This window comes from Coregonus clupeaformis, chromosome 23 (genome assembly GCF_020615455.1).
Source record: "Coregonus clupeaformis isolate EN_2021a chromosome 23, ASM2061545v1, whole genome shotgun sequence".
Classification (NCBI taxonomy): Eukaryota; Metazoa; Chordata; class Actinopteri; order Salmoniformes; family Salmonidae; genus Coregonus; species Coregonus clupeaformis.
The window spans coordinates 3,793,014-3,819,302 of record NC_059214.1 but is presented as its reverse complement, the minus strand read 5'-3'; the positions used below and the strand labels follow the sequence as shown (position 1 = coordinate 3,819,302).

The window sequence follows — 26,289 nt, the reverse complement described above, 5'->3', positions numbered from 1 at the left end:
ATTTATTTTGAGAAGCTCCACAGTGATGGTGAGTTAAGACAACCAAATAGGCACATTTATAAGCCTACATTTGCGTGCAGGCAAGGTAGCCTAGGCCTATGCGTAATCAAGTGTGTGTCCTTACTCAAGATTGACAGGAGCCTCCAAACAAAATAGAATAAATTGACAACTTGTAAATGGAATGAAATAAACCAAAACTTTTCCCTCAAGTGTAGCCTAGGTGGTACGCTCTGCAAACAACATGTCCACTCCTACAATGACAACGGTAAGACTGTAATAATAATAATAATAATGCATTCTAAAAAATTACCATAACCAAACAAACAATAGAAATGATGGTAATTAACGGTAAATGTAGTACTGGTGGTAATGGTGTGCCTCCGCAATGGATTAGTCCACTCCGACAGGTGTGAATCAGACAGGTGTCATTTTTTAAATGTATACATTTGCCACTACTCTACAATAAAAAAAGACTCTGTTGGGTCATACACATTAAGAGCATCTACTGAAAAATTATTGTTTGTTCACTGCTGCTAAATGAAATTAAAGGGTAACATACAGTGCCTTCGGAAAGTGTTCAGACCCCTTGACTTTTTTCACATTTTGTTACGTTACAGCCTTATTCTAAAATAGATTTTTAAAATGTGCACAATACCCCATAATGATAAAGCAAAAACAGGTTTTTAGAAATTTTTGCAAATGTATTTATAAAAAAACACAACAGAAATACCTTATTTACATAAGTATTCAGACCCTTTGCTATGAGACTCGAAATTGAGCTCAGGTGCATCCTGTTTCCATTGATCATCCTTGAGATGTTTCTACAACTTGATTGGAGTCCACATGTGGTAAATTCAATTTATTGGACATGATTTGGAAAGGCACACACCTGTCTATATAAGGTCCCACAGTTGACATTGCATGTCAGAGCAAAAACCAAGCCATGAGGTCGAAGGAATTGTCCGTAGAGCTCCGAGACTGGATTGTGTCGAGGCGCAGATCTGGGGAAGGGTACCAAAACATTTCTGCAGCATTGAAGGTCCCCAAGAACACAGTGGCCTCCCATCATTCTTAAATGGAAGACGTTTGGAACCATCAAGACTCTTCCTAGAACTGGCCGCCCGGCCAAACTGAGCAATCGGGGGAGAAGGGCCTTGGTCAGGAAGGTAACCAAAGATGAATGTAGCAAAGTACAGAGAGATCCTTGATGAAAACCTGTTCCAGAGCGCTCAGGACCTCAGACTGGGGTGAAGGTTCACCTTCAAACAGGACAACGACCCTAAGCACACAGCCAAGAAAACGCAGGAGTGGCTTCGGGACAAGTCTGAATGTCCTTGAGTGGCCCAGCCAGAGCCCGGACTTGAACCTGATCGAACATCTCTGGAGAGACAAGAAAATAGCTGTGCAGCAACGCTCCCCATCCAACTTGACAGAGCTTAAGAGGATTTGCAGAGAAGAATGGGAGAATCCCCAAATACAGGTGTGCCAAGCTTGTAGCGTCATACCCAAGAAGACCCGAGGCTGTAATCGCTGCCAAAGGTGCTTCAACAAAGGACTGAGTAAAGGGTCTGAATACTTATGGAAATATTTCAGTGTTTTATTTTTTATAATTTAGCAAATATTTCTAAAAACCTGTTTTTGCTTTGTCATTATGGGGTATTGTGTGTAGATTTGATGAGGGGGAAAAAAAACATTTAATCAATTTTAGAAAAAGGCTGTAATCTAACAAAATGTGGAAAAAGTCAAGGGGTCTGAATACTTTCCGAAGGCACTGTATGTGTCCGTCTAACACATGTATTGCATACAAAATGGTAACCATGAATATTGGGAGAAAGGATTTAGCAGATACGCCCAAGTTTGTGTGCTTATTTATCATAACCTGCTACACTACATGCTGCAGAAATAACTAGGGCCTTGTTTTTTAATGAGTATCATCAATCTAGGGAATGGATGGTTGTGTTTTTCTTTTCACAGGCCATTTACCAGCAGAATGGCAGCAAGCTTCTGTTTTATTAGTTTGCGGCATCCATCTTTTCCCACGTGCGCGAGACAAAAAGCAGAGCCAGGCGGCCAGCTACAATGAAACTTCCTCCGTTTGTATCATGGAACAAAAAGAGTGGGAATAACAATGATCCCAGAATGCTTTGCGTTTAACTTCGTTGGAAAGATGTGTATTTTGTGGCCGCCGGGGCCAAAGCCGAGTCAAAGAAACAGTAGGGAACTGGAAGGAATGAGAACTCAATCCATCACATCCTGTAAATTGGGTCTATCTTTATAGCTCTCACTCTGTTTCCACCTCCATCTCTGACACACACATTCTAGAACTATCTCCGTCTGACGTACTCTCTCGCACACATTCTATCTCTATTACTCTCTCTCTCTCTCTCTCTCACCTAATGTTGCTGAGCTCCCCCCTTCTTATATGATCAACACTCCTCATTCACTCAGGACACAAACATGAGCGCATACATGCACTTGGACACACACACACTGTTGGCCCAGTTCTGAGTGCCTTGCCTGTCAGTGATTCAGTAGAATGCTCCGGCTCAGAGCAGTGTTTATGCTTTTTTAATCATAACTGAAATGGGCAGTGGCATTACACAGTGCTTCACAGAGGAGGCGACCCGCGAAGCACACTAATCCTTATGGCTTGTTGGGAGAGGAGTAGACATGTGTGTGAGAGAGAGAGAGAGCATTTGGCCTGATGACTCATCCTGAATTTAATTCCGCTGCTCTATTGATCGCTCCATAAATTGTCTAAAACTACCATCCTAGAAGTCATTTGTGCTGACTTTAAAATGAGGGGCATTGTGCAAAACAAATTATTCAGCGATTGGATCATTTCTAACCGATCAGAATATCAGAGTTGATATCATCGTCATGTAGGCCAACTGTCGGTTTCTGGGACCAATCAGAATGTGTTCCCATTCTAGAAAACATCAGGGAGGAAAGCAAATCCAGACTCATCATGGAGAAGAAACGCTAGTTTGGCCTGGTTTAGACTTTGAGTGCACTTCAACTGCAAATAAAGTTTTAAAAATGTGACTCCCTCCTTCCTCCCTCTGCCCCCCTCTATACTCCCTCGCTACCTGCATCCTTCATCTACCATCCTTCTTTCCCCCTCCTTCCTTTCTCTCTCTCCTCCTTTACTCCAGGTGCCTTCTGATGACTCGGTGGGTCTGCTGGCAGAGCCCCAGGTAGCCATGTTCTGTGGGAAATTCAACATGCATGTCAACGTCCAGAGTGGCAAGTGGGAGTCGGATCCCTTCGGCACCAAGAGCTGCATCGGAACCAAGGAGGGCATCCTGCAGTACTGCCAGGAGGTAGGAGGAGAGGGGGGATGAGAGGAAGGGATAGGTGGAAGAGGCATCAGGTGAGTGAGGGAGGGTGGGAGTAGAGGGAGGGAGAGGTGGAGGAGAGGGAGGGAGAGTGAGGGAGGGAGAGAGGTAGGTGGGATGGAGAGGTGGGAGGGAGAGTGGAAGGAGAGGTAGGAGGGAGGTGTAGGTGGGGGAGGGAGGGGGAGGTGAGAAGAGAGGGAGAGGTGGGAGGGATAGGTGGTGGGAGGGAGAAAATAATGAGTGGTAGGAGATAGGGGGGAAAGGAGTGTGGAAGAGGGTGGTTGAGTGGGAAGATAGAGGGGTGGAAACAGAATGAGATTAGGGAGAGAAAAAGGAACAAGGGAAGTGATAGGAAAGGGGGAGGTCTGAGGTAAATGTCTGCAATATGAAACCCATAGAAAACAACTGTGTGAAGTACATTCATTGAACCCTGCTCCTTCCCCCAGGTGTACCCTGAGCTCCAGATCACTAACGTGGTGGAGGCCAACCAGCCAGTCAGCATTCAGAACTGGTGCAAGAAGGGACGCAAGGAGTGTAGTAGTCACACACACATCGTGGTGCCCTACCGCTGCCTGGGTAAGCTCTGTGTGTGGATAGGATAGGACAACGTTTAATGTCCTTGAGGGGAAAATTTGCTTAGACACACAGTACCGCTGTATACAAAATAGTCACACTCAACATAATACATACATTGCACGTTACCTCTGTCATACACATTGTACACTTCTCGTATAGCCACATACATGATACATATTGCACATTTTCCTTACATATTCTGTCAGTGGCACTAACACAGCATGCGTGCTTGTGTGTGTGAGACTCATTAATCTGTGTGTTTTGCAGTTGGGGAGTTTGTGAGTGATGCCCTGCTGGTTCCTGATAAGTGCAAGTTCCTGCACCAGGAGAGAATGGACATGTGTGAGAGCCACCTGCACTGGCACACCGTGGCTAAAGAGGTCAGGACACTTGCTTTTCACTTGACTTAAACGCAATTCTGTTGTGTTCAGGTATGCTGCTCTCCAGTCTCTTCTCTCCATTCTCTCCTCTATCGATCTAGTATTCTCTCTCTCTCTTTTTCTCTTTTTCTCTGTCTGTCTGTCTGTCTGTCTGTCTGTCTGTCTGTCTGTCTGTCTGTCTGTCTGTCTGTCTGTCTGTCTGTCTGTCTGTCTGTCTGTCTGTCTGTCTGTCTGTCTGTCTCAGTTCAATTCAAAGGGCTTTATTGGCATGGGAAACATACGTTTACATTGCCAAAGCAAGTGAAATAGATAATAAACAAAAGTCAAATAAAATGTAAACATTACACAAAAAAAATAAAAAATGTCATATTAAGGCTGTATACAGTGTTGTAATGATGTGCAAATAGTTAAAGTACAAAAGGGAAAATAAATAAACATAAAGATGGGTTGTATTTACAATGGTGTTTGTTTTTCACTGGTTGCCCTTTTCTTGTTGCAAAAGGTCACAAATCTTGCTGCTGTGATGGCACGCTGTGGTATTTCACCCAAGAGATATGGGAGTTTATCAAAATTGGATTTGTTTTTGAATTCTTTGTGGGTCTGTGTAATCTGAGGGAAATATGTCTCTCTAATATGGTCATACATTTGGCAGGAGGTTAGGAAGTGCAGCTCAGTTTCCACCTCATTTTGTGGGCAGTGTGCACATAGCCTGTCTTCTCTTGAGAGCCAGGTCTGCCTACGGCAAGGCTATGTTCACTGAGTCTGTACATAGTCAAAGCTTTCCTTAAGTTTGGGTCAGTCACAGTGGTCAGGTATTCTGCTAATGTGTAGTCTCTGTTTAGAGCCAAATAGCATTCTAGTTTGCTCAGTTTTTTTGTTAATTCTTCCCAATGTGTCAAGTAATTATCTTTTTGTTTTCTCATGATTTGGTTGGGTCTAATTGTGTTGTTGTCCTTGGGCTCTGTTTGTGAACAGAGCCCCAGGACCAGCTTGCTTAGGGGACTCTTCTCCAGGTTAATCTCTCTGTAGGTGATGGCTTTGTTATGAAAGGTTTGGGAATCGCTTCCATTTAGGTGGTTGTAGAATTTAACGTCTCTTTTCTGGATTTTGATAATTAGCGGGTATCGGCCTAATTCTGCTCTGCATGCATTATTTGGTGTTTTGCGTTGTACACTGAGGATATTTTTGCACAATTCTGAATGTAGAATCTCAATTTGGTGTTTGTCCCATTTTGTTAATTATTGGATGGTGAGCAGACCCCAGACCTCACAGCCATAAAGGGTAATGGGTTCTATAACTGACTCAAGTATCTTTAGCCAGATCCTAATTGGTATGTTAAATGTTATGTTCTCTCCTCTCTCTAGCTCTATAGTATTCTCTCCTCTCTTTCTCTTGTTCTATCATCTATCTATCTATTATCTATCTATCTAGTATTCTCTCTATCTTCTATTCTCTCCTCTCTCTATCTAGTATTCTCTCCTATCTATCTAGTATTCTCTCCTATGTATTTAGTATTCTCTCCTATCTATCTAGTATTTTATCTATCTAGTATTCTCTTCTATCAAGTATTCTCTGATATACAGTGGGGAAAAAAAGTATTTAGTCAGCCACCAATTGTGCAAGTTCTCCCACTTAAAAAGATGAGAGAGGCCTGTAATTTTCATCATAGGTACACGTCAACTATGACAGACAAAATGAGAAAAGAAAATCCAGAAAATCACATTGTAGGATTTTTTATGAATTTATTTGCAAATTATGGTGGAAAATAAGTATTTGGTCAATAACAAAAGTTTCTCAATACTTTGTTATATACCCTTTGTTGGCAATGACACAGGTCAAACGTTTTCTGTAAGTCTTCACAAGGGTTTCACACACTGTTGCTGGTATTTTGGCCCATTCCTCCATGCAGATCTCCTCTAGAGCAGTGATGTTTTGGGGCTGTCGCTGGGCAACACGGACTTTCACTCCCTCCAAAGATTTTCTATGGGGTTGAGATCTGGAGACTGGCTAGGCCACTCCAGGACCTTGAAATGCTTCTTACGAAGCCACTCCTTCGTTGCCTGGGCGGTGTGTTTGGGATCATTGTCATGCTGAAAGACCCAGCTACGTTTCATCTTCAATGCCCTTGCTGGTTTTCACTCAAAATCTCACGATACATGGCCCCATTCATTCTTTCCTTTACACGGATCAGTCGTCCTGGTCCCTTTGCAGAAAAACAGCCCCAAAGCATGATGTTTCCACCCCCATGTTTCACAGTAGGTATGGTGTTCTTTGGATGCAACTCAGAATTCTTTGTCCTCCAAACACGACGAGTTGAGTTTTTACCAAAAAGTTCTATTTTGGTTTCATCTGACCATATGACATTCTCCCAATCCTCTTCTGGATCATCCAAATGCACTCAAGCAAACTTCAGACGGGCCTGGACATGTACTGGCTTAAGCAGGGGGACACGTCTGGCACTGCAGGATTTTAGTCCCTGGCGGCGTAGTGTGTTACTGATGGTAGGCTTTGTTACTTTGGTCCCAGCTCTCTGCAGGTCATTCACTAGGTCCCCCCGTGTGGTTCTGGGATTTTTGCTCACTGTTCTTGTGATCATTTTGACCCCACAGGGTGAGATCTTGCGTGGAGCCCCAGATCGAGGGAGATTATCAGTGGTCTTGTATGTCTTCCATTTCCTAATAATTGCTCCCACAGTTGATTTCTTCAAACCAAGCTGCTTACCTATTGCAGATTCAGTCTTCCCAGCCTGGTGCAGGTCTACAATTTTGTTTCTGGTGTCCTTTGACAGCTCTTTGGTCTTGGCCATAGTGGAGTTTGGAGTGTGACTGTTTGAGGTTGTGGACAGGTGTCTTTTATACTGATAACAAGTTCAAACAGGTGCCATTACTACAGGTAACGAGTGGAGGACAGAGGAGCCTCTTAAAGAAGAAGTTACAGGTCTGTGAGAGCCAGAAATCTTGCTTGTTTGTAGGTGACCAAATACTTATTTTCCACCATAATTTGCAAATAAATTCATTAAAAATCCTACAATGTGATTTTCTGGATTTTTTTTCCTCATTTTGTCTGTCATAGTTGACGTGTACCTATGATTACAATTACAGGCCTCTCCCATCTTTTTAAGTGGGAGAACTTGCACAATTGGTGGCTGACTAAATACTTTTTTTCCCCACTGTATATATATCTAGTATTCTCTCCTCTATCTATTTAGTATTCTCTCCTATCTATTTAGTATTCTCTCCTATCTATCTAGTATTCTCTCCTATATATCTAGTATTCTCTCTATCTAGTATTATCTCCTCTATCTATCTAGTATTCTCTCCTATCTATCTAGTATTTTATCTATCTAGTATTTTATCAATCTAGTGTTCTCTTCTATCTATCTAGTATTCTCTTCTATCTATCTAGTATTCTCTCCTATCTATATAGTATTCTCTCCTATCTATCTAGTATTTTATCTATCTAGGATTCTCTCCTATCTAGTATTCTCTCCTATCTATCTAGTATTCTCTCCTATATATCTAGTATTCTCTTCTATGAAGTATTCTCTCCTCTATCTAGTATTCTCTATTTTCTTTATCTAGTATTTTCTCCTTTATCTAGTATTCTATCCTATCTATCTAGTATTCTCTCTATCTAGGATTCTTTCCTATCTATTTAGTATTCTCTCCTATCTATCTAGTATTCTCTCCTATATTTACATTTAGATTTGTCATTTAGCAGACGCTCTTATCCAGAGCGACTTACAAATTGGTGCATTCAACTTAGGATAGCCAGTGGGACAACCACCACTGGGGGAGGGGGGTGTAAAAGGATTACTGTTATACTATTCCAGGTATTCCTTAAAGAGGTAGGGTTTCAAGTGTCTCCGGAAGGTGGTCAGTGACTCCGCTGTCGTGGGGGAGCTTGTTCCACCATTAGGGTGCCAGAGCAGCGAATAGCTTTGACTGGGCTGAGCGGGAACTGTGCTTCCGTAGAGGTAGGGGGGCTAGCAGGCCAGAGGTGGATGAACGTAGTGCTCTCGTTTGGGTGTAGGATCAGAGCCTGAAGGTAAGGAGGTGCCGTTCCCCTCACAGCTCCGTAGGCAAGCACCATGGTTTTGTAGTAGATGCGAGCTTCAACTGGAAGCCAGTGGAGTGTGCGGAGGAGCGGGGTGACATGAGAGAACTTGGGAAGGTTGAACACCAAATGGGCTGCAGCGTTCTGGATAAGTTGTAGGGGTTTAATGGCACAGGCAGGGAGCCCAGCCAACAGTGAGTTGCAGTAATCCAGACGGGAGATGACAAGTGCCTGGATTAGGACCTGTGCCGCTTTCTGTGTAAGGTAGGGTTGTACTCTGCGAATGTTGTAGAGCATGAACCTGCAGGATCGGGTCACCGCTTTGATGTTAGCGGAGAACGACAGGGTATTGTCCAGGGTCATGCCAAGGTTCTTTGCACTCTGGGAGGAGGACACAATGGAGTTGTCAACCGTGATGGCGAGATCATGGCGCGGGCAGTCCTTCCCCGGGAGGAAGAGCAGCTCCGTCTTGCCGAGGTGGTGATCCGACATCCACACTGATATGTCTGCCAGACATGCAGAGATGCGATTCGCCACCTGGTTATCAGAAGGGGGAAAGGAGAAAATGAATTGTGTGTCGTCTGCGTAGCAATGATAGGAGAGACGATGTGAGGATATGACAGAGCCAAGTGACTTGGTGTATAGAGAGAATAGGAGAGGGCCTAGAACTGAGCCCTGGGGGACACCAGTGGTGAGAGCACGTGGTGCGGAGACAGATTCTCGCCACTCCACCTGGTAGGAGCGACCTGTCAGGTAGGACGCAATTCCAAGAGTGAGCAGCGCCGGAGATGCCCAACTCGGAGAGGGTGGAGAGGAGAATCTTATGGTTCACAGTATCAAAGGCAGCAGATAGGTCTAGAAGGATAAGAGCAGAGGAGAGAGAGTTAGCTTTTGCAGTGCGGAGAGCCTCCGTGACACAGAGAAGAGCAGTCTCAGTTGAATGACCAGTCTTGAAACCTGACTGGTTTGGATCAAGAAGGTCTTTCTGAGAGAGATAGCAGGAGAGTTGGCTAGAGACGTCACGCTCAAGAGTTTTGGAGAGAAAAGAAAGAAGGGATACTGGTCTGTAGTTGTTGACATCGGAGGGATCGAGTGTAGGTTTTTTGAGGAGGGGTGCAACTCTCGCTCTCTTGAAGACGGAAGGGACATAGCCAGCGGTCAAGGATGAGTTGATGAGCGAGGTGAGGTAAGGGAGAAGGTCTCCGGAAATGGTCTGGAGAAGAGAGGAGGGGATAGGGTCAAGCGGGCAGGTTGTTGGGCGGCCGGCCGTCACAAGTCGCAAGATTTCATCTGGAGAGAGAGGGGAGAAAGAAGTCAAAGCATAGGGTAGGGCAGTGTGAGCAGGACCAGCGGTGTCATTTGACTTAATAAATGAGGATCGGATATCGTCAACCTTCTTTTCAAAATGGTTGACGAAGTCATCCACAGAGAGGGAGGAGGGAGGGGGAGGAGGAGGAGGATTCATCAGGGAGATGAAGGTGGCAAAGAGCTTCCTAGGGTTAGAGGCAGAGGCTTGAAATTTAGAGTGGTAGAAAGTGGCTTTAGCAGCAGAAACAGAGGAAGAAAATGTAGAGCGGAGGGAGTGAAAAAATGAAAGGTCCACAGGGAGTCTAGTTTTCCTCCATTTCCGCTCGGCTGCCCGGAGCCCTGTTCTGTGAGCTCGCAATGAGTCGTCAAGCCATGGAGCAGGAGGGGAGGACTGAGCCGGCCGGGAGGATAGGGGACATAGAGAGTCAAAAGATGCAGAAAGGGAGGAGAGGAGGGTTGAGGAGACAGAATCAGGAGATCGGAGGGAGAAGGATTTAGCAGAGGGAAGAGATGATAGGATGGAAGAGGAGAGAGTAGCGGGAGAGAGAGAGCGAAGGTTGCGACGGCGCATTACCATCTGAGTAGGGGCAGAGTGAGTAGTGTTGGAGGAGAGGGAGAGAGAAAAGGATACAAAGTAGTGGTCGGAGACTTGGAGGGGAGTTGCAGTGAGATTAGTAGAAGAACAGCACAAGTCAAGCGTATTGCCTGACTTGTGAGTAGGGGGGGACAGTGAGAGGGTGAGGTCAAAAGAGGAAAGGAGTGGAGTGAAGGAGGCAGAGAGAAATGAGTCAAAGGCAGACGTAGGGAGGTTAAAGTCACCCAGAACTGTGAGGGGTGAGCCATCCTCAGGAAAGGAACTTATCAAGGTGTCAAGCTCATTGATGAACTCTCCAAGGGAACCTGGAGGGCGATAAATGATAAGGATGTTAAGCTTGAATGGGCTAATGACTGTGACAGCATGGAATTCAAATGAGGAGATAGACAAATGGGTCAGGGGGAAAAGAGAGAATGTCCACATGGGAGAGATGAGGTTTCCTGTGCCACCGCCGCGCTGACCAGATGCTCTCGGGGTATGCGAGAACACATGATCAGACGAGGAAAGAGCAGTAGGAGTAGCAGTGTTTTCTGTGGTAATCCATGTTTCCGGCAGCGCCAAGAAGTCGAGGGACTGGAGGGTAGCATAGGCTGAGATGAACTCTGCCTTGTTGGCCGCAGAACGGCAGTTCCAGAGGCTGCCAGAGACCTGGAACTCCACATGGGTCGTGCGCGCAGGGACCACCAGATTAGAGTGGCAGCAGCCACGCGGTGTGAAGCGTTTGTATGGCCTGTGCAGAGAGGAGAGAACAGGGATAGACAGACACATAGTTGACAGGCTACAGAAAAGGCTACAATAATGCAAAAGAGATCGGAATAAAATTAACTAAACATCTGGGGAAGCGAGAGAGCGGGGCCTCCCTCACTTACCTTTCACTAAAACTCTCAAATATAACTCTCCCAACTTCCACTTTAGAAATTATAATTGTTGTAAACTACAGCGGTTCAATGTTTTCTAGGAATAGACTCTAACTTAGTTTATTCAGCTAGCCAACTTGGTACAGTATTATTCTGTGAAAACCGCCCAGGGCACCGTATCCTATGACGCCATAGCTAACTAGCATGCTAGCATCCAATAACACACGGTTTAGCACCAATACTTGGTTACAACAAACTACCAATAGTGTGTTAACACACTAAACAGATAATTCGTGTCCGTGTCTAGTTCCTTTCATAACGCAGAAATAATTAAATTTGGCTAGCTAGCACAAAGTCAGTCATGCTAACTACACAAGTGGACTACACATCTCGAATGTTCAGAAAGTGAAGTTTTACGTTGCAAAATTCTCATTGACTAAAATGATATTGTATTTAGTTGCTACAGTACTGCTAGCTGGTAGCGTTGGCTAGCTAGCAATGGCTGCGGTATTGACTTTGTTTGAAAAACTGGCTAGCTAACCTCGATAGATTCTCTATACTACACCTTTATCTTTGAAACAAAGACAACTATGTAGCTAGCTAACATTACACTAATGAAATCGTTCCAATGTAATGTAATGTGTGTCATATTACCTGCGGAGCAAAGTACAGCATGACTACTCACTCCAACCCCAATCATATCTAGTGTTCTCTCCAATCTATCTAGTATTCTCTCCTATCTATCTAGTATTCTCTTCTATCAAGTATTCTCTCCTCTATCTAGCATTCTATGTATCTAGTATTCTCTCTCTAGTATTATTTCCTCTCTCTCTATCTAGTATTCCCTCTATCTAGAATTCTCTATCTACATTTACATTTACATTTTAGTCATTTAGCAGACGCGCTTATCCAGTATTCTCTCTATCTAGTATTCTCTATCTATCTAGTATTCTCTCCTTTCTTTATCGAGTATTCTCTCCTATATATCTAGTATTCTTTGTATCTAGTATTCTCTCTCTAGTATTCTTTCTCCTCTCTCTATCTAGAATTATCTTTATCTAGTATTCTCTCCTATCTATCTAGTATTCTCTCCTATCTATCTAGTATTCTCTCCTATCTATCTAGTATTCTCTCCTATCTATCTAGTATTTTCTCTATCTAGTATTCTCTCCTATCTATCTAGTATTCTCTCCTATCTATCTAGTATTCTATTTATCTAGTATTCTCTCTCTAGTATTCTCTCTTATCTATCTAGTATTTTCTCCTTTCTTTATCGAGTTTTCTCTCCTATATATCTAGTATTCTTTGTATCTAGTATTCTCTCTATCTTTCCTCTCTCTCTATCTAATATTTTCTCTATCTAGTATTCTCTCCTATCTATCTAGTATTCTCTCCTATCTATCTGGTATCTCTTCTATCTATCTAGTATTCTCTCCTCTATCTATCTAGTATTCTCTCCTCTATCTATCTAGTATTCTCTCCTATATACAGTGGGGAGAACAAGTATTTGATACACTGCCGATTTTATCTATCTAGTATTCTCTCCTTTCTTTATCGAGTTTTCTCTCCTATATATCTAGTATTATTTGTATCTAGTATTCTCTCTCTAGTATTCTTTCTTCTCTCTCTATCTAGAATTATCTTTATCTAGTATTATCTCCTATCTATCTAGTATTCTCTCCTATCTATCTAGTATTCTCTTCTATCAAGTATGCTCTCCTCTATCTAGCATTCTATGTATCTAGTATTCTCTCTCTAGTATTATTTCCTCTCTCTCTATCTAGTATTCCCTCTATCTAGAATTCTCTCTATCTACATTTACATTTACATTTTAGTCATTTAGCAGACGTGCTTATCCAGTATTCTCTCTATCTAGTATTCTCTATCTATCTAGTATTCTCTCCTTTCTTTATCGAGTATTCTCTCCTATATATCTAGTATTCTTTGTATCTAGTATTCTCTCTCTAGTATTCTTTCTTCTCTCTCTATCTAGAATTCTCTCTATCTAGTATTCTCTCCTATCTATCTAGTATTCTCTCCTATCTATCTAGTATTCTCTCCTATCTATCTAGTATTTTCTATATCTAGTATTCTCTCCTATCTATCTAGTATTCTCTCCTATCTATCTAGTATTCTATTTATCTAGTATTCTCTCTCTAGTATTCTCTCTTATCTATCTAGTATTCTCTCCTTTCTTTATCGAGTTTTCTCTCCTATATATCTAGTATTCTCTCCTATCTATCTAGTATTCTCTCCTATCTATCTAGTATTTTCTCTATCTAGTATTCTCTCCTATCTATCTAGTATTCTATTTATCTAGTATTCTCTCTCTAGTATTCTCTCATCTATCTAGTATTCTCTCTATCTAGTATTCTTTCCTCTTTCTATCTATTATTTTCTCTATCTAGTATTCTCTCATACCTATCTAGTATTCTCTTCTCTCTATCTAGTATTCTTTCCTATCTATCTATAATTCTCTATCTAGTATTATCTCCTATCTAGCATTCTCTCTATCTAGTGTTATCTCCTTTCTTTATCTAGTATTCTCTCCTATCTATCTAGTATTTTCTCTATATATCTAGTATTCTCTCCTATCTATCTCGTATTCTCTCTATCTAGTATTATCTATCTAGTATTCTCTCCTATCTATCTAGTATTCTCTCCTATCTAGTATTCTCTCCTATCTAGTATTTTATCTATCTAGTATCTCTTCTGTCTTTCTAGTATTATCTTCTATCTATCTAGTATTCTCTCTCTAATATTCTTTCCTTTCTCTTTATCTAATATTTTCTCTATCTAGTATTCTCTCCTATCTATCTATTATTCTCTCATATCTATCTATTATTCTCTCCTTTCTTTATCTAGTATTCTCTCCTATCTATCTAGTATTCTCTCTAGTATTCTCTCCTCTATCTATCTAGTATTCTCTCCTATCTATCTAGTATTCTCTCTCTAGTATTCTCTTCTATCTATCTAGTATTCTCTCCATCTATTATTCTCTCCTTTCTTTATCTAGTATTCTCTCCTATCCAGTGGCGGCTCCTGAAAAAAATTCTCAGGGGGGGCAATTTTTCTGATGATTTAGGTGACCTACACACATTTAAAAAAAGATATGTCCAGCAACAACATGAAGACAGGGGCAGCATATAAGTCAATACTGATATACACATTACTTGCTTCAAAAAGGCCTCATGGTTGAATTGGAAATATGTGCACCTGAGCATAATTCACAACAAGCAAGCAGGAGCTTTTGATAGAGGCTACTGAAAACATTGATGCAAGTTATTGGTAATAAGAAATTTTTATAGACTTCCATATTCTGCCCTCTTGTATAGATTTGTGAAAATGAACAGTGATAGACATTTTGCCTGAAAACAGAATTTGAAAATAATTTCTAGAAAAGGTAAACACAGCTATCTGTATGGCTTTGTAAAAATGAACAACCATATTCTGGCCAATTGTATAGATTTGTAAATATGAACAACCATATTCTGGCCAATTGTATAGATTTGTAAAAATGAACATGAACAGATATATATATATTTTTTTTACTTTAAAAAAAATGAAAAATAACTATTTTAAACAACATCAACTGTGAACTGATTTGGGCGTGTGTGTGTTAAAGAGACAGACAGGGAGGGACAAAGAGAGAGAGAGGCTACATTACTTGTACTGAAACTGTTCTCTTCTCTCTTTCAATGCAGCAAAGCGGTCAATGACTTTCTCATTGAAATCAGGCATGCTGAGGACTAGTTCCCTCTCCATGGAAAGCATGGCCAGTGCATTCAGACGTTCCTGGCCCATTGAATTTCGCAGGAATGTCTTAACTCGTGTCAAAGTTGAGAAACATCTCTCAGCTTCAGCTGTTGTCATGGGAGTAGTTATGAGGATGTTCAACAGAGTCACAGTCTCAGAGAACGTCTCCTGGAGGTTGTAGCTCATGAGAACCTGGTACAGTGCCAGTGCACCACAGCAGCCCTTGAATTCAGGATTCTCATAGATCAGAGATAGTTCTGTCTTGAGCTTTGCCTTGCTCAGCATGGGGTATGCATTCACAGTGGCATTCAGAGCCTCATCAGGAAATGAATGGCAGTACCTTTCAAACATGTCTGCTTGCAGTAAGGTAGCACTCACAAGGTGGCCAGAGAAAGAGAACCTTTCTTTGGTGTGATCCAGGATGGTGTTGCAGACCTCTTCAGACAGCCTCTGCTTCTCCTCTTCTCTCAAAGCTGTTCTGGGTCTTTTGGCTCCTGTTGCTTCTTGCAGCTGCTGTTGAGAGGAGTCCCTGAAGGCAAACAGACCAATGTGTTTGTTGGCTTTGTACAGTATTGTTGTCTATGTGATGCACAGGTATATGCAATGTATCCATGTATAGTACAAATACTTCAGTTCCACTTAAAATGGGCAGGGATGCATAAAGTCTTTAGTGTTTAAGTTAGCCTTTGTGTCTCACATAGCCTGGATGTTCAGCACAGTATACAGTGGTGCTCATAAGCTTATGAGCCCATGCTAAAGTTGACTAAAAAGAGGAATAAAAAAGAAAAGAAAATTGGTGTCCTTAAAGGTTGGATTTTCCAACTTTTTTAATTAAGTCATTAAGATCAATTTCCAAAAGATGATTTTTTTATTTTTTTATTCAACTTTAGAATGTGTTCATACACTTATGAGCACCACTGTACAGTACACATAGTATATAAAATAAGCTAGATTACACCACTGGCCATATATAATGAGAATAATGTAATTTCAAACACAAATGCAGTCTCCTTTCATGCATACATTTTCAAATAAAGCTCTGCTTTGAGAAAGATCGAATGATATTGTTTAATCTTACCTTATGGCCTGCACACTGCTTGTGAAGCTGTCGAGGGCACGTTTGATGAAGACAGCATCGATGTCCTTCTTCTGTAGCTTCTGGTACAGAATGTCGACGTGGGGCATGATTTTGTGAAAAAGCCCCAGGAAAAAAATTAAATCTTCATCATGTAGCATCCTCACGTAGCCAGATGCCTCTCTCACGGTGGGCTGGTCAAATGAACCCAATGAACCCGTCCGGATGGCTTCAAAACATTCTATGAGGTCGTCTCGATTCTCGTAGACAGTGTTCACGACTCTGCTGTTGAAGTTCCACCGTATGGATGAAGGTCTGGGCAGTCTTCGTGCAACAGTCTGGTCAAGAATGCTGGTGCGTTTGGGTGACCGGGAAAAAAAAGTTGCAATCCCGCTCAGATCGGAAAAGAAAATGTTCACTTTTTTTTGATGCGAGAGTAGCTTGCTGCATGATCAAATTCAGCTGATGCGCATAGCAATGCACGTAATGGGCATTCTTGAAATGCTCACGCACCTTTTGCTGCACACCAGCCTTCTCTCCCCTCATCACACTGGCTCCATCGTAAGCTTGCGCAATGAGTTTGACTTTCCGTCGTCGGCAAAAGACCGTTCAGTCTCTCCAAAAGCACACTGGCGATTGAGACTGAGGTTGATTCCGAGATGGGAAGGAACTCAAAAAAGCGCTCCTGCACTTTGTGGTTGCTATCTATGTACCTCAGCACAAGCACCAGCTGTGTCTGTGTAGAAACGTCCGTGGTCTCGTCAGCTTGGATAGCTACGAAGTTCGCCGACTTCACCTCCTCCACAATACCGCTAGCATACACTCCAGTAGCTCGTTTTGAATGGTCTTTGATGTGCCCTTGAAAACTTTAGCATTTTTAAGATGGTCATCAAACACCTCATCTAATTGTGCCACAAAGTTGACAAGTCCAAGAAAAATACCAGGGTTGGTGGAGCCCTCAGTTTCATCTTTGCCTCGCAAAGCTAACTCAAACACTCCGCAATAATTCACACACTGGATTTAGCCGGCTGAGGATGTGGCGGTTCTTGCTAACCTAATCGTTGTGGCGGCGGACAGCTAGCCTGTATCCCTCATCCAGTTGAGTGGCAATGTTCACTCTCCCCAAAGCAGACAATCTCAAACAGCTATCCATGTGGGTCTTTGACAGCTCATGTTTCTTAATCTTTTCTGAAAGATGGTGCATGTCCGTTACACCAGTCGCTGTCCAAGCGGTGCTGTCTGCCGTGCCGCCTTCAGGGTGAAAGAGTAAGCAGGGGTAGCAGAAGACTGCATTAGCTACATCGCAGCCTGCTAGCCAGGTTTTTCGTTCGTACCAATTTTTGGAAAATCCTCGGGTGTAGGACTTTCCCCCTTTAGTAGAAACCTGTTGAATTATTACATTTGGTCTGGGAGGTCCTAATTGTTTCGTTGCCAATTTATCTTGATTTGTTCGCCTACAAAAAGGAACTTCTTTCAAAGAGACAATCGAGTTGCACTGAACGCTAGCCATCTTGACAGTAGTACGTGAATTGATTGACGCTGCTACCCGCTCTTTTCTTAGTTATGTTCATGGTTATGTTACGTATGACGAAAGCGCGTAAGTGCAAGCCCTCCCCGGAACCCATAGAGATTGTATTGAAAGCTCTGATATTTGAAAAAAAAAGATTTTACATGAGAGTCTATGAGAGACTTCTGGGGCGATTTTCAACCTGACTGAAATCGCCCCAAAACGGGCGGGGCCATTTGAAGCACGACTTTAGCCTGATTGGACATTTAGTGGCAGATCAGACGTCTAGATTAGAACACTGATAACTACTGTTGCCGTGATATAATTGATTAGAAAAAAAATCCCTTCCTTTTCCCGTTTGGCAGTGCGTCGCCCATATCGCCCTAATGAACACACCGCCCCTGCTCCTATCTATCTAGTATATTCTCTCCATCTAGTATCTCTTCTATCTTTCTAGTATTCTCTCCTATCTGTCTAGTATTTCATCTATCTATTATCTCTTCTATCTGTCTAGTATTCTCTTCTATCTATCTAGTATTCTCTCCATCTAGTATTCTTTCCTCTATCTATCTAGTATTTTCTCTTTTCTTTATCTAGTATTAACTCCTATCTAGTATTTTCTCTATCTAGTAGTCTCTCCTATCTATCTAATATTCTCTCCTATCTATCAAGTATTCTATATATCTAGTATTCTCTCTCTAGTATTCCCTCCTCTATCTATCTAGTATTCTCTCCATCTAGTATTCTTTCCCCTCTCTCTATCTAGTATTTTCTCCTATCTAGTATTCTCTCCTATCTATCTAGTATTCTCTCCATCTAGTATTCTCTCCTATCTGTCTAATATTCTCTCCTATCTATCTAATATGCTCTCCTGTCTGTCTAGTATTCTCTCCTATCTATCTAGGATTCTCTCCTATCTATCTAGTATTCTCTCCATCTAGTATTCTTTCCCCTCTCTCCATCTAGTATTCTCTCCTATCTGTCTAATATTCTCTCCTATCTATCTAATATGCTCTCCTGTCTGTCTAGTATTCTCTCCTATCTATCTAATATTCTCTCCTATCTATCTAATATGCTCTCCTATCTGTCTAGTATTCTCTCATATCTATCTAGTATTCTCTCTATCTAGTATTCTCACCTCTCTATTTAGTATTCTCTCCTCTATCTATGTAGGATACTCTGTCTAGTATTCTTTCCTCTCTCTCTATCTAGTATTCTCTCTATCTAGTATTCTCTCCTATCTATCTAGTATTTTCTTTATCTATTATTCTCTCATATCTACAGTGGGGGAAAAAAGTATTTAGTCAGCCACCAATTGTGCAAGTTCTCCCACTTAAAAAGATGAGAGAGGCCTGTAATTTTCATCATAGGTACATGTCAACTATGACAGACAAATTGAGGAAAAAAAATCCAGAAAATCACATTGTAGGATTTGTAATGAATTTATTTGCAAATTATGGTGGAAAATAAGTATTTGGTCACCTACAAACAAGCAAGATTTCTGGCTCTCACAGACCTGTAACTTCTTCTTTAAGAGGCTCCTCTGTCTTCCACTCGTTACCTGTATTAATGGCACCTGTTTGAACTTGTTATCAGTATAAAAGACACCTGTCCACAACCTCAAACAGTCACACTCCAAACTCCACTATGGCCAAGACCAAAGAGCTGTCAAAGGACACCAGAAACAAAATTGTAGACCTGCACCAGGCTGGGAAGACTGAATCTGCAATAGGTAAGCAGCTTGGTTTGAAGAAATCAACTGTGGGAGCAATTATTAGGAAATGGAAGACATACAAGACCACTGATAATCTCCCTCGATCTGGGGCTCCACGCAAGATCTCACCCTGTGGAGTCAAAATGATCACAAGAACGGTGAGCAAAAATCCCAGAACCACACGGGGGACCTAGTGAATGACCTGCAGAGAGCTGGGACCAAAGTAACAAAGCCTACCATCAGTAACACACTACGCCGCCAGGGACTCAAATCCTGCAGTGCCAGACGTGTCCCCCTGCTTAAGCCAGTACATGTCCAGGCCCGTCTGAAGTTTGCTAGAGTGCATTTGGATGATCCAGAAGAGGATTGGGAGAATGTCATATGGTCAGATGAAACCAAAATAGAACTTTTTGGTAAAAACTCAACTCGTCGTGTTTGGAGGACAAAGAATGCTGAGTTGCATCCAAAGAACACCATACCTACTGTGAAGCATGGGGGGTGGAAACATCATGCTTTGGGGCTGTTTTTCTGCAAAGGGACCAGGACGACTGATCCGTGTAAAGGAAAGAATGAATGGGGCCATGTATCGTGAGATTTTGAGTGAAAACCTCCTTCCATCAGCAAGGGCATTGAAGATGAAACGTGGCTGGGTCTTTCAGCATGACAATGATCCCAAACACACCGCCCGGGCAACGAAGGAATGGCTTCGTAAGAAGCATTTCAAGGTCCTGAAGTGGCCTAGCCAGTCTCCAGATCTCAACCCCATAGAAAATCTTTGGAGGGAGTTGAAAGTCCGTGTTGCCCAGCGACAGCCCCAAAACATCACTGCTCTAGAGGAGATCTACATGGAGGAATGGGCCAAAATACCAGCAACAGTGTGTGAAAACCTTGTGAAGACTTACAAAAAACGTTTGACCTGTGTCATTGCCAACAAAGGGTATATAACAAAGTATTGAGAAACTTTTGTTATTGACCAAATACTTATTTTCCACCATAATTTGCAAATAAATTCATAAAAAATCCTACAATGTGATTTTCTGGATTTTTTTTCTTTCATTTTGTCTGTCATAGTTGATGTGTACCTATGATGAAAATTACAGGCCTCTCATCTTTTTAAGTGGGAGAACTTGCACAGTTGGTGGCTGACTAAATACTTTTTTTCCCCCACTGTATCTAGTATTCTTTCCTCTCTCTCTATCTAATATTTGCTCTATCTAGTATTCTCTCCTATCTATCTAGTATTCTCTCCTATCTATCTGGTATCTCTTCTATCTATCTAGTATTCTCTCCTGTCTATCTAGTATTCTCTCCTATATACAGTGGGGAAAACAAGTATTTGATACACTGCCGATTTTGCAGGTTTTCCTACTTACAAAGCATGTAGAGGTCTGTAATTTTTATCATATGTACACTTCAACTGTGAGAGACGGAATCTAAAACAAAAATTCAGAAAATCACATTGTATGATTTTTAAGTAATGAATTTGCATTTTATTGCATGACGTAAGTATTTGATCACCTACCAACCAGTAAGAATTCCGGCTCTCACAGACCTGTTAGTTTTTCTTTAAGATGCCCTCCTGTTCTCCACTCATTACCTGTATTAACTGCACCTGTTTGAACTCGTTACCTGTATAAAATACACCTGTCCACACACTCAATCAAACAGACTCCAACCTCTCCACAATCGCCAAGACCAGAGAGCTGTGTAAGGACATCAGGAATACAATTGTAGACATGCACAAGGCTGGGATGGGGAGGATGGATGGGGCCATGTATCGCGAGATCTTGGGCAACAACCTCCTTCCCTCAGTAAGAGCATTGAAGATGGGTCGTGGCTGGGTCTTCCAGCATGACAACGACCCGAAACACACTGCCAGGGCAACTAAGGAGTGGCTCCGTAAGAAGCATCTCATAGTCCTGGAGTGGCCTAGCCAGTCTCCAGACCTGAACCCAATAGAAAATCTTTGGAGGGAGCTGAAAGTCCTTATTGCCCAGCGACAGTCCCGAAACCTGAAGGATCTGGAGAAGGTCTGTATGGAGGAGTGGGCCAAAATCCCTGCTGCAGTGTGTGCAAACCTGGTCAAGACCTACAGGAAACGTATGATCTCTGTAATTGCAAACAAAGGTTTCTGTTTCAAATATTAAGTTCTGCTTTTCTGATGTATCAAATACTTATGTCATGCAATAAAATGCAAATTAATTACTTAAAAATCATACAATGTGATTTTCTGGATTTTTGTTTTAGATTCCGTCTCTCACAGTTGAAGTGTACCTATGATAAAAAATTACAGACCTCTACATGCTTTGTAAGTAGGAAAACCTGCAAAATCGGCAGTGTATCAAATACTTATTCTCCCCACTGTATCTAGTATTCTCTCCTATCTATCTAGTATTCTCTCCTATCTATCTAGTATTCTCTCCTATCTATCTAGTGTTCTTTCCTCTCTCTCTATCTAGTATTTTCTCTATCTAGTATTTTCTCCTATCTATCTAGTATTATATCTATCTAGTATTCCCTCCTCTATCTATCTAGTATTCTCTCTATCTAGTATTATTTCCTCTCTCTCTATCTAGTATTCTCTCCTATCTATCTAATATTCTATCTATCTAGTATTCCCTCCTCTATCTATCTAGTATTTTCTCTATCTAGTATTCTTTCCTATCTATCTAGTATTGTATCTATCTAGTATCTCTTCTATCTATCTAGTATTATATCCTATCTATTTCGTTTTCTATCTATTTAGTATTCTCTCTATCTAGTGTTCTCACCTCTCTATCTGTCTAGTATTCTCTCTATCTAGTGTTCTCTCCTATCTATCTAGTATTCTCTCTCTAGTATTCTCTCCTCTATCTATCTAGTATTCTTTCCTCTCTATCTAGAATTAGTGGTCCTCTGTAGCTCAGCTGGTAGAGCACGGCGCTTGTAACGCCAAGGTAGTGGGTTCGATCCCCGGGACCACCCATACACAAAAACAAAAAAATGTATGCACGCATGACTGTAAGTCGCTTTGGATAAAAGCGTCTGCTAAATGGCATATTATTATTATTATAGAATTATATTTATCTAGTATTCTCTCCTATCTATCTAGTATTCTCTCCTATCTATCAAGTATCTTCTATCTATCTAGTATTCTCTCTATCTAGTATTGTTTCCTCTCCCTCTATCTAGAAGTATCTTTATCTAGTATTCTCTCCTATCTATTTGGTATTCCCTCTATCTAGTGTTCTCACCTCTCTATATGTCTAGTGTTCTCTCTATCTACTGTTCTCTCCTATCTATCTAGTATTCTCTCCTATCTATCTAGTATTCTCTCCTATCTATCTAGTATTCTCTCCTATCTATTTAGTATTCTATCTTTCAAGTATTCTCTCTGTCTAGTATTATTTCCCCTCTCTCTATCTAGTATTTTATCTATCTAGTATTCTCTCCTATCTATCTAGTATTCTCTCCTATCTATCAAGTATCTTCTATCTATCTAGTATTCTCTCTATCTAGTATTGTTTCCTCTCCCTCTATCTAGAAGTATCTTTATCTAGTATTCTCTCCTATCTATTTGGTATTCCCTCTATCTAGTGTTCTCACCTCTCTATATGTCTAGTGTTCTCTCTATCTACTGTTCTCTCCTATCTATCTAGTATTCTCTCCTATCTATCTAGTATTCTCTCCTATCTATCTAGTATTCTCTCCTATCTATTTAGTATTCTATCTTTCAAGTATTCTCTCTGTCTAGTATTATTTCCCCTTTCTCTATCTAGTATTTTATCTATCTAGTATTCTCTCCTATCTATCTAGTATTCTCTCCTGTCTATCTAGTGTTCTCTCTATCTAATATTCTTTCTATCTAGTATTCTTTCCTCTCTCTATCTAGAATTTTCTTTATCTAGTATTATCTCCTATCTAGCATTCTCTCTTCTCTCTATCTAGTGTTCTCTCTATCTACTGTTCACTCCTATCTATCTAGTATTCTCTCCTATCTAGTATTCTCTCCTCTATCTAGTATTCTCTCCTCTATCTAGTATTCTCTCTATCTAGTATTCTTTCCTCTCTCTCTGTCTGGAATTACAGTGGGGGAAAAAAGTATTTGATCCCCTGTTGATTTTGTACGTTTGCCCACTGACAAAGAAATGATCAGTCTATAATTTTAATGGTAGGTTTATTTGAACAGTGAGAGACAGAATAACAACAAAAAAATCCAGAAAAACTCATGTCAAAAATGTTATTTATTGATTTGCATTTTAATGAGGGAAATAAGTATTTGACCCCTCTGCAAAATATGACTTAGTACTTGGTGGCAAAACCCTTGTTGGCAATCACAGAGGTCAGACGTTTCTTGTAGTTGGCCACCAGGTTTGCACACATCTCAGGAGGGATTTTGTCCCACTCCTCTTTGCAGATCTTCTCCAAGTCATTAAGATTTCGAGGCTGACGTTTGGCAACTCGAACCTTCAGCTCCCCTCCACAGATTTTCTATGGGATTAAGGTCTGGAGACTGGCTAGGCCACTCCAGGACCTTAATGAGCTTCTTCTTGAGCCACTCATTTGTTGCCTTGGCCGTGTGTTTTGGGTCATTGTCATTCTGGGATATCCATCCACGACTCATTTTCAATGCCCTGGCTGAGGGAAGGAGGTTCTCACCCAAGATTTGACGGTACATGGCCCCGTCCATTTTCCCTTTGATGCGGTGAAGTTGTCCTGTCCCCTTAGCAGAAAAACACCCCCAAAGCATAATGTTTCCACCTCCATGTTTGACGGTGGGGATGGTGTTCTTGGGGTCATAGGCAGCATTCCTCCTCCTCCAAACAGGGCGAGTTGAGTTGATGCCAAAGAGCTCCATTTTGGTCTCATCTGACCACAACACTTTCACCCAGTTCTCCTCTGAATCATTCAGATGTTCATTGGCAAACTTCAGATGGGCATGTACATGTCCTTTCTTGAGCAGGGGGACCATGCGGGCGCTGCAGGATTTCAGTCCTTCACGGCGTAGTGTGTTACCAATTATTTTCTTGGTGACTATGGTCCCAGCTGCCTTGAGATCATTGACAAGATCCTCCCGTGTAGTTCTGGGCTGATTCCTCACCGTTCTTATGATCATTGTAACTCCACGACGTGAGATCTTGCATGGAGCCCCAGGCAGAGGGAGATTGACAGTTCTTTTGTGTTTCTTCCATTTGCGAATAATCGCACCAACTGTTGTCACCTTCTCACCAAGCTGCTTGGCGATGGTCTTGTAGCCCATTCCAGCCTTGTGTAGGTCTACAATCTTGTCCCTGACATCCTTGGAGAGCTCTTTGGTCTTGGCCATGGTGGAGAGTTTGGAATCTGATTGATTGATTGCTTCTGTGGACAGGTGTCTTTTATACAGGTAACAAGCTGAGATTAGGAGTGTGCTCCTAATCTCAGTTCGTTACCTGTATAAAAGACACCTGGGAGCCAGAAATCTTTCTGATTGAGAGGGGGTCAAATACTTATTTCCCTCATTAAAATGGTAATCAATTTATAACATTTTTGACATGCGTTTTTCTGGATTTCTTTGTTGTTATTCTGTCTCTCACTGTTCAAATAAACCTACCATTAAAATTATAGACTGATCATTTCTTTGTCAGTGGGCAAACGTACAAAATCAGCAGGGGATCAAATACTTTTTTCCCTCACTGTATATGTATCTAGTATTCTCTCCTATCTATTTAGTATTCTCTCTATCTAGAATTCTCTTTATCTAGTAGTCTCTCCTCACTATCTATTGTGATCAGTCCAGAGGGGTTCCGATCTATGCGGTAGCGAGGGGTGGTGTAAACAGTGGAAGAGTCTGCTTTTTAAGTTGCAAAAACCAAAATTCTATATTTAATGTTCACAGAATGGCACTCTTCCGGTTCAAGAAAGGGGAACAAAATCCTAGCTCGGTTCAGAGCACTTCACTTACAAACCAAAGATCCTTTTGATAATCAACAAAATAATCTATTTTGTGGCTAAGCTTGGCTTTGGCTCGCGGCTACGGGAATCATTCATCTTTTAATCAGTTTTGTCTTGGGTCTCTCAATGTCCTGTTCGTTTCTGGTTTCTTCATTCTATATTTCTCATTTTTTCACCCCCCGCTTCTCCATTGTTCTCTTTTTTCCTATTGTGTAATTGCCCCTTTCTTTTCCCCTGCACCGGTAAAAGGGGTGTGTTCGGGGAATCCTGTGAAGTTGGCTGTGATTTCCTGAGTGCCCCTGCCCCTCTGACTCCCATTGACCCCCACACCTCTGGATGATTCACACAATCTAGTATTCTCTCCTCTCTCCCTCTCACACTCTTTTCTCTCTCTCTCTCTCTCTCTCTCTCTCTCTCTCTCTCTCTCTCTCTCTCGTATTCTGGGGGAGTGTGTCCTGAGCTGTGCTGACTCAGCACTTCTTTATCTCTATCCATCCTCCCCTGCAGGCATGAATGCTCTCTTCTCCTCACTCCATCCATCGATCCTCCCCTGCAGGCATGAATGCTCTCTTCTCCTCACTCCATCCCTCCATCTTCCCCTGCAGGCATGAATGCTCTCTTCTCATCACTCCATCCATCCTCCCCTGCAGGCATGAATGCTCTCTTCTCCTCACTCCATCCATCCATCCTCCCCTGCAGGCATGAATGCTCTCTTCTCCTCACCCTATCCATCCTCCCCTGCAGGCATGCATGCTCTCTTCTCCTCACCCCATCCATCCTCCCCTGCAGGCATGAATGCTCCCTTCTCCTCACCCTATCCATCCTCCTCACTCCATCCATCCTCCCCTGCAGGCATGAATGCTCTCTTCTCCTCACTCCATCCATCCATCCTCCCCTGCAGGCATGAATGCTTTCTTCTCCTCACTCCATCCATCCTCCCCTGCAGGCATAAATGCTCTCTTCTCCTCACTCCATCCATCCATCCTCCCCTGCAGGCATGAATGCTTTCTTCTCCTCACTCCATCCATCCTCCCCTGCAGGCATGAATGCTCTCTTCTCCTCACTCCATCCATCCTCCCCTGCAGGCATGAATGCTCTCTTCTCCTCACTCCATCCATCCTCCCCTGCAGGTATGAATGCTTTCTTCTCCTCACTCCATCCATCCTCCCCTGCAGGCATGAATGCTCTCTTCTCCTCACTCCATCCATCCTCCC

At 42.0% G+C, this 26,289-nt stretch overlaps 1 protein-coding gene across 2 annotated transcripts in view; it reads left to right on the top strand.

Moving 5' to 3' along the window:
- The window catches only part of LOC121536506 (amyloid-beta A4 protein), a 65,705-nt gene that overhangs the window by 21,579 nt on the left and 17,837 nt on the right, over nucleotides 1-26,289 (top strand). For both annotated transcript variants that reach the window (XM_041843833.2, XM_041843834.2), the window contains exons 2-4: nucleotides 3,156-3,323; nucleotides 3,785-3,914; nucleotides 4,182-4,294. In XM_041843833.2, the coding sequence (XP_041699767.1) occupies nucleotides 3,156-3,323; nucleotides 3,785-3,914; nucleotides 4,182-4,294 (411 nt within the window). The remainder of the gene's footprint in view (nucleotides 1-3,155; nucleotides 3,324-3,784; nucleotides 3,915-4,181; nucleotides 4,295-26,289) is intronic.